Here is a 13,522-nt window from a genome sequence, read left to right as displayed (position 1 = left end):
GTTGTGTCTGCCAGCCAGGAGACCCAGCTGGGTAGGTCCTGCGGGCTCCTCTGCCACAGAACTCGGGACAGGGAAAGCCTTGGCTCTGTGGGGCTTCCCGCAGCCCTGCTCTTCTCACCCCTTCCTCGTTTTCTGAGTGGCACCAGTGGGTCAGAGCAGGAAGTCAGTCCCCTGGCATCCCCCACCCACAGCTCTGTGTGGACATTGGGCTTCAGTGCCACTTCCAGGGTTCCCAGGCCATGGGTGGATGGGGTGGAAACATGATCAGGCAGCCCCAGTGGTCTCCTGGACCTGCTGCCCTGGAGGAGCAGCTGGTCCCCCATGGGCTGTAGCATGCACAGAGACTCGGTAGCTCAGTTCCTGTGAAGAGTTTATTGGTGCAGCCATTGCCACTACGGGTAGATGAGTCACAACGCACAGCCAGGCTGGCAGGGACGCAGTAACAGCAGGCCTCCTACACGACACAGGGACAGGACACGCAGCCACAGACACACATCTCTTACCCAGGAGGCTTCACTGGCATCACAGGGGCGGTTGGTATGCCAGGCTGTGGCCCGGCGGGAGCAGGTGCCCGGCCCTCCACCAGGCTGGTATCCATATGGCCCTGTGGCTGTAGTGAGCACCCCCACACGTGAGGTAGGGGATCAGCCCCATTTCACAGATAGGAAACTGAGGCAGGGAGAGTCAGTGGCTTTGCTGAGGTCCCACAGGAAGTTCTGGTGGAGGTAGGACTCCCAGGCCAGCGCCTGCACCACAAGGTTCCCCTTCCTCTCATGCCTGTGTGGAGGGGCCGGGCGCCTGCCTTCTCTGGCTTTGTCACATCAGGGCCTCCTGCCCCACCGAGCCTTCGTACCAGTGACTCTCGGGCTCCATGGCAGCTACCAGGTTACCCGACCCTAGGCTGTGAGTGCCGCTGGCGAGAGCTGCAGGGAGAGCTGGGCTCTGAAGGGCCCAGGCAGCGACCCACATGAGGCCTCAAACCCTGATGGCTGGAGAGACCTTGGGCCTTCCAGGTGGGAAGACATTCAAGGTTGCCCAGGGACAGGCCTGGGTGCCAGGGGCTCTGGCTATCAGGTGCCTCCAGACACTGTGGGTGGCCCAGGTATGGGGATAGGAGAGGTGGGGAGCCACAGCAACCCAGTCACCAGGGTCTGGGTGGCCCAGTCACTGTGGTGGAGGCTGTATCCCGGTGACCCCAACACCCGTGCTGTGGATGCCTGCTGCTGGGAGACAAGGTGGGGGAGGGAACATCTTTTACTGGACCTGCTCCTGGTGGTGAGAAAGGTGCTTTCAGACTGCAGAAGACCTCGGGGTAAGCGCCAAAGCTGCTCGCTCACCAGCTGAAGTTGGTCCAATAAAAGTTCCCTCCCGCACCTCGTGTCTCTAATATCCTGGGACTGACATGGCTACAACCCGCCGCATGCTCCATGGGAGACACTTCCTCTGGAAGCCCTCTCAGCCCTGCCTGCTCCTTCCCCTGCAGACATCACAATCCTTAACACTGACATCACAGCTGGTTACTGTGGAAATGCCCATGACCTCAGACCCCTCCACCCCAGAAATACAACTTGGAGCGATCAGCAGGGAGGGCAGGCACCAGGGAATGGACTCGGACAGGCAGGGGGATGGGATTTGAACTCCTGCTGTTGGGACACAGGTGCATGGGCCAGTAGCACTGAGAGCCTGGGGCAGATTGGACACAGGCTCCTGAGTTCCCATCATCCTGGCCGTGCTGCAGCCCAGGATGGCACAGGAGCGCTGTGAGCAAACCAGGCAGGGCAGTCTGAGATGCGAAGCCGCCCGTGGCAGGGAGTCGTGCAAGGAGCCCACTTGTGTGCCCGCTAAGGGAGCTGGGCAGCCCAGCTGGGGGCGGCAGAGCAGGCAACTCTTGGAGTCTTGCCCTGCGCAGGCAGAGTCCGGCCAGGCACTGTGACTGGGGCTCTGTGCGGGGCCCAGGCCTGCCTCAGGCTCAGTGGAACGTGGAGCTTGGGCTGGCATTTGGAGGAGCCGGAGCTCTGTGGTGAGTGGACAGGTGGTGGCTCCCAGCTGCATGGCCCCCCTTTGCTAGCCTGCATACCAGTGCAACCCCCAGTCTCCAGTAAGGGAGACCCAGGACCCGAGGCAGTGCAGGCCCCTACAGAGCCTCTGGATGCGAGAAGCGTCTCCCGCTGGGTACAGGTGGAGACAGACTCACACTTCCATGGAGTGGATGAGGGGTGGGGTCAGGGACGGCCCTGCCCACCTCCCTCCAGGGTTCCGACACAGCTGCTCTTTGGTCCAGACAGGAAAACATCTGACATGTAGTGAGTTCAAAGCCATTCGGATTGGGCCTTAGCCAGGGAGAATGCATGGGAACGAGCAGCTTTCCACAGGGTGGGGGGCGGAGCAGCCGCTCACACAGGCATGTGCATCTCGTTGTACTCGTCCCGGCCGTCCTCGTCAAAGTTCGGCTCCGCGTCCTCAGAGTCCAGCTGTGGGCAGACACAGAAGCTGGGCAGTGGCTGGGCAGTGACCAGAGCCGGGCTCCTGGTGGACCTCCCGCCAATCTCAGACACCAGCCCAGGGGCAGGAGCCAAGGCCCTCACCCACCCCACTGGGGGGATGTTGGTATCGAGCGCTTTGCCCGTTATGTCGCAGGGTGCTTACATTGTCTCCTTCCCCCTCCCGCGGGACCCATTCCTCCCTCCCCACTCTCTGGCTTGGTGTCCTTTCCCTGGTAGCTCCGGTGCTGGCTCCTCTGCTAGGTAGCAACAGCCCCTAGGAAAGGCTGTGAAGCTCCTCCACGCCTCCAGCTGCTGACGCAGGCTCTTCTCTGTGGTGAGGCCCCTGGACCCCACCCACAGAAGATGGAAAGAGGCCCCAACCCCTGGACTCTCGGTCTGGAGACCTCTGTGTTTGACTATATCAATGTCCGGGGAACTGGGCATGTTGGCTGGGCTGTCCCAGCCGTTGCCAGGGAGGGGACGGCCAGATAGCTCCAGACCAACCTCACCAGATGTGGCAGCCCTGACCGTGGAGAGCGAGATGGAGCAGGGAGTCCCCGTTCCAGGCTGTTCCAGGCTTCTCCAGGCATCTGTGAGCTCACTGGGGCAGGATCCCCTGGCTCTGTTGGAAAGTGCTGGGCTTGGCCTAGGCACTACTGCGGATAAATCACCACCCACAAGAAGCTGGAGAAAGCTCCCGGCCCCTCTGAGCAGGCAGTGCCCCACATGCCAGCTGCCTGAGTGAACTGAAGACGGCCCCACCCCGGGGAGATGGATGCGGGTCACACACAGCTGCTTACGGCTTTGAGCTCCCGGTCCTGAAACAAGCGGGGCAGGAGGAAGCGTCGTAAGGGCACCGTCATAATCAGGACAAAGGGGAAAGCTAACGAGGCCACTGTTGACTTCACCACCCAGAGCACCACGATGCAGGCCAGCTGAATGCAGGTGAAGAGGTTCATTCTCCAGGTCTTCACCTGGGGACACAAGTCCAGCCTAGCAATGCACCATCCCTCAGGGAGATAAGCCACCTCCCCCTCCCACCTGAGCGTCACGATGACCTCCCAGCCCCAGCGCCCCATCTACAGCATGGCCCCACTCAATGCTCGGCCCCTCCAGCCCGCGAGTCACCCCTTCCTCCCAGCCCCGGTGCCCCGTCTACAGCATGGTCCCACTCAATGCTCGGCCCCTCCAGCCCGCGAGTCACCCCTTCCTCCCAGCCCCGGCGCCCCGTCTACAGCACGGCCCCAGTGAATGCTCAGCCCCTCCAGACAGTTCACGGATAGTTCTCCTCTTACATCTCCCACCCAGGGCCTCTCATTCTCCCTGGTCCCCACCCACCAGCCACCCCCATGTCCCAGTCCCAGCCCTGGCTCCCCGAACTGCCCCTGCTCACTCACCTTGACGACGTAGACGTGGTCCGGGTGGTGCTTGGATGGCATGAAGATGAGGAGGAGACGCTCGTAGAGCTGGATGCCGGTGAGAGACGTGACCCCCATGTAGAGGAAGATCCCGAAGAGCACGGCCAGGGGGATCCGGCGCAGCATGTTGCCCATCACAATGGACAAGCCTGCAAGGAGAGAGCTCAGGGCATCACTCACCTGCAGCCTCCCCAGCTGCTTGTCCGCTGCACATGGACCATTGTTCTGACACCGCCTGAGTCTCTCTAGCTGCCACACAGGACAGGGTAGGGGCAGTCACTGTCAGGAGTCCCCAGCCGGGGGAGCTGTGAAGAGTGGGATGGGGCGGGGGCTCTATGGAGCTGTCGGGGGCAGGGCTGGGGCACTGGGCTTGGAGAGTTGTCGGGGGCAGGGCTAAAGCGCTGGCCATGGGGCTCTTTTGGTGACAGGGCTGGGGTGCTGGCCCTGCAGAGCTGTTGGGAGCAGGGCTGTGGGCTGTGGGCAGGGCTGAGGCTGGACTAAGGCGCTAACCATGGAGAGATGTTGGGGGCAGGGCTGGGACGCCGGCCGTGGGGCGCTGTCAGGGGCAGGGCTGGGGCGCTGGCCATGGAAAGTTGTTGTGGGAGGGCTGGGACGCTGGCCATGGGGGGCAGGTTGGGCACTAGTTGTGGGGGTGGGGAGAGGCATTGGCTGTGGGAGCAGCTGGGGCGCCGGCCGTGGGGCGCTGTCAGGGGCAGGGCTGGGGATGTGGGAGCTGTCAGGGGCAGGGCTGGGGCGCTGGCCATCGGGAGCTGTTGGGGGCAGGGCTGGGACGCTGGCCGTGGGGGGCAGGTTGGGCACTAGTTGTGGGGAACAAGTAGGGCACTGGTTGTACATGCTAGGTAAGGTCGATGGCCGCAAAGTAGCAGCGCTGGTTTTGGGGCCAGGGCAGAGGTGCTGGCCACAAGGAGCGGGGTGGGGTGCTGGTTGTTGGGGGAGGGAGGGCTGGCGGCAAGATAGGGGCAATGGCCATGGGGAGTGGGGCGGGGCCCTGGTTTTGTGGGCAGGGTACTTGTGCTGGCCGTGAGGTAGGGGCACTGGCCATGAGGTAGGGGTGCTGTGTAACTAGGCCTGGCCTGACATGAGTAATCACCACTTGGAGGGAGGCCTCATTTCTTGGAGGCTAGAATTTGAGAGGTTGAAAATGACAGAATGTCTGAGCCAGCTAAGCCAGGAGGGAGAACAGCCAGGAACCTTTACTAACAACAGACACAGTGAGCTAGGAACACAGAGGTGAGGTACAGAGTAGGTCGAGCGTTTTGGACCCCAGGGAACGGGATGAAGTGTTCTCCCAGAATTGGACAAGCGGTGTGGAAAGGTCTTGGAGGGAGCCCCAACATGCTGGTTGGGGGGCAGAGTAGGGCTGCTGGCCATGGGGATTCTGCTAATCCTATCCCTGGACAATCTCTGCCCCCCCAGTTCAGTAGCTTGGGGCTCACCAACAAGGACAGCGATTGCAACTCCTGTCACGCGCTGCTCCTTCACCTCCTCGATCTTCGGCTTCTCCCCCGGAGCGATGGCCTTGCTCATGACCGTCAGGGCATTGACGTGGGTGACTGAGCGCACGGTGGCGGCAGTCAGCCAAGGGAGCCCGAACAGCGCGCAGAGCCCGCCCATGGTACCAATGAGCAGCAGGTCCAGATGGAAACCGGAGCCTTTCATGAGCTTCCTCTCCTTCTTACTGACAATCAGGCTGGGGGGAGAAGAGGGTCCTGCTGTCGGCACCAGGCGTGCTCAGCCCCGGGTCCTCCCTGCGCCTGTGCTGCTGGGGCAGAACATGTGCCCAATGGCCTTTGGAGCTGGGAACACTGCTCACGCCCTGCACAGAGGTGCAGTTGGCAATACGAGCTGCCAGGCAGGGGAGAGTCCAGCCTGGCAAGTGGGGGAAGAGGTGACGTTCTTCGTCGCTCCTGGCCGTTCTCCTGTCTGCCAAGCCCAGGGACAGGCTCCTTTCCTGGGTGAGGCTGGTGCAGGCTACGTAGACTCCACCTGGCAGGGGGAGGGGAACCCACAGCCACTGTGCAGGAAGGGCCATGACAGGAGAGTCCCAGGGAGCAGAACCCTGCCTCCTCCCGTCCAGACTGGGCATCCCGCAGCCCGAGCCTGCGGCTGAACATCCGGGGCCCAGCCCAACACGGAGAACCGCTCACCTCGTCCATCTGCCCGCATAGCTGCCAGGCACTGGCTCGGAGCCCAGTGGGACGAGGGAGCTATGGGTGCAGACAGCAGTACTCACGTAGTGATCTGGGTCTCCATGAAAATGAGGATGAAGACCAGGAGTGCAGGGATGGCTGAGGCAAACATCATCCACATGGGAAAGGCCTGTCGGCTGCCCAGGGGGTGAATGAACCAGTCGCGCTTCTGGGGAGACGTGACTGAGAGCCCAGAGGGAACATTCAGCTTCTGTGAGAGCAGGAAAAAAACAACATTTACTTAACGACATTAAGCCCCTCAGCCCCCTATGGCTCCAACCCGGCTCTCGGTACCGCCGGGATCCACAGCCCCCTATGGCTCCGACCCGGCTCTCGGTACCGCCGGGATCCTCAGCCCCCTATGGCTCCGACCTGGCTCTCGATACCGCCGGGATCCTCAGCCTCCTATGGCTCCAACCCGGCTCTCGGTACCGCCGGGATCCTCAGCCTCCTATGGCTCCAACCCGGCTCTCGGTACCGCCGGGATCCTCAGCCCCCTATGGCTCCGACCCGGCTTTTGGTACTGCCGGGAGTCTCAGCCCCAGCTCTCGGTACCGCCGGGCTCCTCAGCCCCCTATGGCTCCGACCCGGCTCTCGGTACCGCCGGGCTCCTCAGCCCCCTATGGCTCCGACCCGGCTCTCGGTACCGCCGGGCTCCTCAGCCCCCTATGGCTCCGACCCGACTCTGGGTACCGCCGGGCTCCTCAGCCCCCTATGGCTCCGACCCGGCTCTGGGTACCGCCGGGCTCCTCAGCCCCCTATGGCTCCGACCCGGCTCTGGGTACCGCCGGGCTCCTCAGCCCCCTATGGCTCCGACCCGGCTCTGGGTACCGCCGGGCTCCTCAGCCCCCTATGGCTCCGACCCGGCTCTGGGTACCGCCGGGCTCCTCAGCCCCCTATGGCTCCGACCCGGCTCTGGGTACCGCCGGGCTCCTCAGCCCCCTATGGCTCCGACCCGGCTCTGGGTACCGCCGGGCTCCTCAGCCCCCTATGGCTCCGACCCGGCTCTCGGTACCGCCGGGCTCCTCAGCCCCCTATGGCTCCGACCCGGCTCTCGGTACCGCCGGGCTCCTCAGCCCCCTATGGCTCCGACCCGGCTCTGGGTACCGCCGGGATCCACAGCCCCCTATGGCTCCGACCCGGCTCTCGGTACCGCCGGGCTCCTCAGCCCCCTATGGCTCCGACCCGGCTCTCGGTACCGCCGGGCTCCTCAGCCCCCTATGGCTCCGACCCGGCTCTGGGTACCGCCGGGCTCCTCAGCCCCCTATGGCTCCGACCCGGCTCTGGGTACCGCCGGGCTCCTCAGCCCCCTATGGCTCCGACCCGGCTCTGGGTACCGCCGGGCTCCTCAGCCCCCTATGGCTCCGACCCGGCTCTCGGTACCGCCGGGCTCCTCAGCCCCCTATGGCTCCGACCCGGCTCTCGGTACCGCCGGGCTCCTCAGCCCCCTATGGCTCCGACCCGGCTCTGGGTACCGCCGGGATCCACAGCCCCCTATGGCTCCGACCCGGCTCTCGGTACCGCCGGGCTCCTCAGCCCCCTATGGCTCCGACCCGGCTCTCGGTACCGCCGGGCTCCTCAGCCCCCTATGGCTCCGACCCGGCTCTCGGTACCGCCGGGATCCACAGCCCCCTATGGCTCCGACCCGGCTCTGGGTACCGCCAGGATCCTCAGCCCCCTATGGCTCCGACCCGGCTCTCGGTACCGCCGGGATCCACAGCCCCCTATGGCTCCGACCCGGCTCTGGGTACCGCCGGGATCCTCAGCCCCCTATGGCTCCGACCCGGCTCTCGGTACCGCCGGGATCCTCAGCCCCGCTCAGCTCTGACCTGACCCTTGGTATCGTACATGTTAAATCCAGAAGGGGCCATTATCATCCCCCCAGTCTGAGCTCCTCTTAGCCCATGCCAGAGACCCTCATCCCTCCCTTCCTGCATCCCCCCCATCGGCTGTGGTCGAGCAGGGGTGGAGGTTATAGAAAGAAATGCCTGAGCTTGATATGAAGACTCCCGGTGATGGAGAAGCCACCACGTCCCTGGGTGCCTGTTCCTGTGGATGGTTCCCCTCCCCGTTAAACATCAGTGCCCTATTTCTAGTCTGAGTTGTCTCACTTCAGCTCCCAGCCGCTGGGTGTCGCTCTGCCTCTGTCTGCTGGGTTCAAGAGCCTTGGCTCTCAGGGCTTGTCTGCCTGGTTCGGGAGTCTCAGTTCTACTGAGCACTAGTGTGTCAAGCACCATCCTGGGGGCTGGCTCTGGAGGGGCAGGTACCCAGCCTGCCTGTGACAGGCTCTGCCGAGGAGAATGAGCCAACCCAGCTGGACGGCAGTTCAGTAGGTAAGGAGCACCCGGGCCTTACCCGGGGTCATGAGGGCTCAGACTGGGAGTGGAGCAGAGGCAGAGAGCTCCTAAGGAGAGCTCTTCTCGGGGGTCAGTGTGGAGCTCAGCAGGCGAGGGGACCGAAGAAGAGGCTTCGAAAGGGAAGAGCTGTGAATGCCAAGCCCTAGCAGAACTCGGTCCCAGTGAGAGAACCTCAGCAGGAGCTGCAGATCACAGAGGAATTACATGCCAGGGCTGCCTTGGTTTGAACTCTGTGGGGACCTTTCCCCAGAGGCCCTGACTCCAGAAGCGGATCCTGGGTTAAGAGCGCTTCACAGGTAAGGAGCCTGGATGGAGGCAGGAGAGGGACATAAGTGGAGTTGACAGACTAAGGTTAATCTGGCCCCCTTCTTCCTTCTCTCCCCCCATCTCGGATGCTGGTGTGGAGGCTCATTTGCGTAGCACATTTCACCATTTTGAATTGAATAAACTAGACCCCTGTAGAGGCACAGTTCAATATATATAAGCATCACTGGACTTCTTGAAAGTATGTTAAGGGAAACTGAGGCAGGGATGCAACCAGGGTTTCATGTACTAAGTGGCTCAGGGGACTCTGCTGGTGTGGACTAAACTTTCCCATTTCAAACAATACTAAATTAATGCGCACAAGGAAACTTTTAGTGCACACCAGCAGGATCCACACAGGACAGTTAGTCCACAACATGCTAGTGTGCATTAGAATTTACACCCTTGGGGAAGACTAATGCATCATGTAGACAAGCCAGAAATCGCCCCCCCTGGAAGGTATTTACAGACAGTGATCAAGTCACCTCTTTGCTCCTCTTGGATACACTAAATACAATGAGCTCCTTAGTCTTACTGTGAAGGAGATTTTCCAGATCTTGAACCGTCTCTGAGCCCCTGGTGCCTTCTGAAGTGCAGGCACCAAAACTGGACACAGCCTCCAGTAATGGGTTTCGTAATGCTGTATTCGGAGGGAACACCACCTCCCTTCTCCTATTTAGCTTGCAGAGACCTGTTGCACACAGTTATAATCCAGCTCTCGGCAACAGGCAGACTCTCAAACCTGCACAGCTCTAATCTGGCTCTTGGTGTCGCAGGAACCCTCAATCCCTTAGGGCTCTGACCCATATCTTGGTAGGTCTCAGTGCCTCCCGGGGCTGCTCCCACAGCTCTGATTCGCAGAAGTATGTGCACAAAAATCTCTCTTTGGTTTGCATTGTATTGACTGAGGAAGTGGAAAACACAAAAACATCTCGCTACACAAGCACAGTGAATGGAACAATCGGTAGTCCCATAAGTGCTGGGCTGGTGTCCGGGCCTGATGGGAGCGCCAGCACCTACCTGTGTGTACGTGTCTGTGATGGTGTAATCCACCAAGACCATGACCAGGATCGAGATGGGGATTCCAAAGTCTCCAATGATCCGTCGAGCCTGCAAAGCAAACACGCTTCAGTGGGAACGCGCAGGCCAAGCGCTTAGAGACTGCTACAATGCCAGGCACAGTACAGAGCCCCGAGACAGGCCGACGATCCATCCAGCCAAGGGACAGGCCAGGTGCCCACTACAAATGTGAATGCTGCTAAGAGCAGAGGATACAAGAGCTCTGGTCACTCCCTGACCCCATTGGGCTGCTTTTCTACCTGGCTGGGCCCCAGCTGCTCTCTAACCACATTCAGGTACCTGGGCTGCTCCAGACACCATCTGGCCCCTGGGAGACTGGGTGGGAAGCCAGCATTCACCAGGCACCTTCTAGCTGGAAACGCCTTAGAAAAGCACTCGGGTCCCATGGCACTGAGTGCTGTATTAGCGCCTCAGATGGGCAGACAGGCGGATCACAGAGAGAACTAACATTAAGTTTATCCCTCCTTCCATGCCAGGTCACTGACACATACTGGAGTCCAGTCCCCTAAGATTAGCCTGACCTATGGAGACTCATATACCCCCCAGTCCCTAAGGCTGTAAAGCTCCAGTTTAGCAGACCCTTGACTCTGGATCCAGCCAGAGAAGCCCTGCTGAGGGCCTGAAGTGTTTAGGCCCAAGCAGCGTTTGGGCTGCTGGATCCCTCCATCTGACGATACCCTGGGGCAGATGTGGGTAGGACAGAGAAGTGTCAGCAGCAGCCAGATCTTATCTATGGCCTTGGCCTGTCCTCTCCAATGGCATTCAGAGGACTGTTGGTGTTTATCTGACGGGGGCGGTCCCTGATGGCACCAGACTCACCTGGAGAGAGACAACAAACCAGGGGATATCCTATCTCCTAGAACTGGAAGGGACCTTGAAAGGTCATCAAGTCCAGCCTCCTGCCTTCACTAGCAGGACCAAGTACTGATTTTGCCCCAGATCCCTAAGTGGCCTCCTCAAGGACTGAACTCACAACCCTGGGTTTAGCAGGCCAGTGCTCAAGCCACTGAGCTATCCCTCCCCCCCAGGTGCCAGCTCTCTCTTCAGGCAGCTTCCTATCAGCACAGACAGCCCTTTGCCACATAGGCCTGGTAAGACCATGTGAGCCAGGACAGGGCACCAGGTTCAGACATGCTAGAATAGATAATGTGGGTGCCACAGAGGGCAGAAGTGTGCAGCCAGAAGGGATGCATGGTGGATGAAAGGGCCACAGGATGGAGCTGCTGGGTCACAGCTCAGCCGCTTACCTTGCCTCCTAAGAAACGGCTGTTCTTGAACTTGCGCATGAAGAAAGCGATGAAGAAGGTGCCCAGCATGAGGATGAGTGAGAGGAGGGCAGTATTGGGCTGCATCCTGGTTCCCAGAGACATGGCATCAGGAGAGAGCGCGCTGGCATTCAAGCCAGTCTGCAAACTCGGTGGGTAAAACTTCAGCAAAGGATGCTCTGCAAAGACCTGGACAGGGGAGACAAGCAGAGGATGCATTCACGACAATCAAGTGTGAGCACAGCCCTGTGTGTTGCCAAGCCCATTACTGCACTTCCCCAAATAGCTCATCCCACAATCTACCCGCACCAGGGAGGTTGAGGAAGAAAAGAAAAAACTAGTTATGTGTCAAGGTACTGCTGCAGGGGAAGAGAGAGAAGGTTTGGCGTTTGTCCCGCTATGCTTCACCCAATACCTGTGCACAGCAACGTGGTTACAGCACACAGGGGGCACTCGTGTTTGGGGGCTTGAGAGGTGGCAAAGAATTGTTTCACAGGCCCAGCCAGAAATGCGACAGCACCCTGGCCCTGCATGAGAGACGCTGTTGCTATTGTTCTCTCTATCGATTGTGGGAGGCACGTGGACACTACGGTGGCAGGCGCTAGATCAGACAGCTGGGCGGACACTAGCACCTCTCCCTGGGGACAGTTCACCTTGTAGAGTTTATAGAAGGTTTCGTAGATGAAGATGAGGGAGATGAGGAAGGCAAAGATCTCCTGTGTGAAGGGCGAGATGTATCGCACCAGGAAGCTGCCTTCAGCTGCCACAATGATGAAGATGAAGACGATGAGCCACAGGCCAATCCACACTCTGCCCGTCAGGTACTCGATGCCTTGGCTCTGGCAGAACTGAAATAGGAAAATGAAGGGTTAATCACGGCCCATGGAACAGCCTCTCCCCTCTGCTCTCCCAGACCCCCTCCTTCCCTCTCTCCCATTCTACATGGTTCTTTATCAATTTCTGGGATGGCGTGTGTACAATTTTCCACGTAGCCTGGCAGGGAAGGGGTTAAGGTAGGGGTGGAGGGAACAGGAAATGCTTCATTTGCTGAGTAAAGTCACAGACTTAGTATCTGTTGTTTCACTGGGCCTGTCCTGCTCAGACTGTAGTGTTAGTTACTAGGGTGCATCCCAGAGCACACTGTGCATTGCACATCCCCGCTGCCCTGCTCCCATGCTACAAATAAACCATGACACCAACACAGCTCCCCAGGAAAACTCCTGCTCAGTCTAGTCACCAGCACCCCGAGGAGAGACCAGTCCGCATGCCGGGGTTCAGCTGTAAGGCAGACTACACCCCCGTCAGACAAACGCCCAACAAGCCCCACTGTAGGTATGCAAAGGAACTTTCCCAACCAACAGCAGCTGAACAGACCTAGAAAAACTCCCTCTGCTAGTCAATGCACAGGACACTGTGCTTCGGATACCACCTCAGTCAAAGCTCCAGCCCCAAACCATAAACATGCTCCACTCCTACGCAAGCCTGGCTGCTAATGCCAGGAACAACAGTATAGACAACCCCACTCAAGCCCAGAAAACACTACACATGGGGAGGAACAAATCACAAACGCTTGATGCTAGAGATTGTGCTGCTCTCTAAGAAGAGGCAAAGAACTCCGACAGGCCTTCACCCATTACAAAATCCACAACCCCAAACTAGTAATCTAATCACAATAAACACTACAGATCACCACAGAACTGTCAATCAAATGGTAGTCACCACTTTATATGAATTGTATGGATTTCCAAAAAGCCATGGATACTGTGGATAGAACAGGGTTATGGAAGTTGCTATGCTACAATGGAATCCTCAGAAATTTTCATAAGGAGCTTTTATGAAAATATGACATGTCAAGTAATACATAACTGACTCAGCCATTCGAGGTTACTATGGGCATCAGACAAAGATGCCTTATGGCACCCACGATCTTTCTACTGGTAGTGGATTGGGTAATGAGAAAGACTATAGAACAACTAAGGGGCATACAATGGAGCATAGGCGCCAACTTCTGCTGGCGCCAGTGGGGGCTCGACCCACCCCTGCCCCAGGCCCCGCCCTCACTCCACCCCTGCCCCGCCCCCATTCCAACCCCTTCCCCAAATCCCTGCCCTGGCCCCGCCTCTTCCCCAAGCAAGCCGTGTTCCCATTCCTCCCCTGTCCCTCCCAGAGCTTGTTACGCTGCGAAACAGCTGTTTCGTGGCAGCAAGTGCTGGGAGCTGGGGGAGAAGTGGGGACACAGTGCGCTCAGGGGTAGAGGCGGAGGTGAGGTGAGGCAGAGGGGTGGGGAGGGGAGCTTGGCCCACCCAATTTTTCCCCATGGGTGCTCCAGCCCTGGTTAGAGGACCTTGACTTTGTAGAGGACATCAACTTGCTATCCCATGCCCTAGAGACATGCAAGCCAAAATG

The 13,522-nt window shown here is 59.5% G+C and overlaps 1 protein-coding gene across 5 annotated transcripts in view; it reads right to left on the bottom strand.

The window, feature by feature from the left end:
- Positions 1-353: 353 nt before the first annotated feature.
- Positions 354-13,522, bottom strand: part of SLC4A3 (solute carrier family 4 member 3) — a 72,509-nt gene continuing 59,340 nt past the window's right edge. For all 5 annotated transcript variants that reach the window (XM_054044468.1, XM_054044472.1, XM_054044469.1 and 2 more), the window contains exons 16-23: positions 11,770-11,964; positions 11,099-11,305; positions 9,792-9,881; positions 6,156-6,322; positions 5,359-5,612; positions 3,881-4,050; positions 3,284-3,457; positions 354-2,471 (exon numbers count right to left, since the gene is read on the bottom strand). In XM_054044468.1, the coding sequence (XP_053900443.1) occupies positions 2,394-2,471; positions 3,284-3,457; positions 3,881-4,050; positions 5,359-5,612; positions 6,156-6,322; positions 9,792-9,881; positions 11,099-11,305; positions 11,770-11,964 (1,335 nt within the window). In that variant the 3' untranslated portion in view covers positions 354-2,393. The remainder of the gene's footprint in view (positions 2,472-3,283; positions 3,458-3,880; positions 4,051-5,358; positions 5,613-6,155; positions 6,323-9,791; positions 9,882-11,098; positions 11,306-11,769; positions 11,965-13,522) is intronic.

Source organism: Malaclemys terrapin, chromosome 11 (genome assembly GCF_027887155.1).
Source record: "Malaclemys terrapin pileata isolate rMalTer1 chromosome 11, rMalTer1.hap1, whole genome shotgun sequence".
Lineage (NCBI taxonomy): Eukaryota > Metazoa > Chordata > Testudines > Emydidae > Malaclemys > Malaclemys terrapin.
The sequence above is the reverse complement of the archived record's forward strand: the minus strand, read 5'-3'. Positions and strand labels throughout refer to the sequence as shown.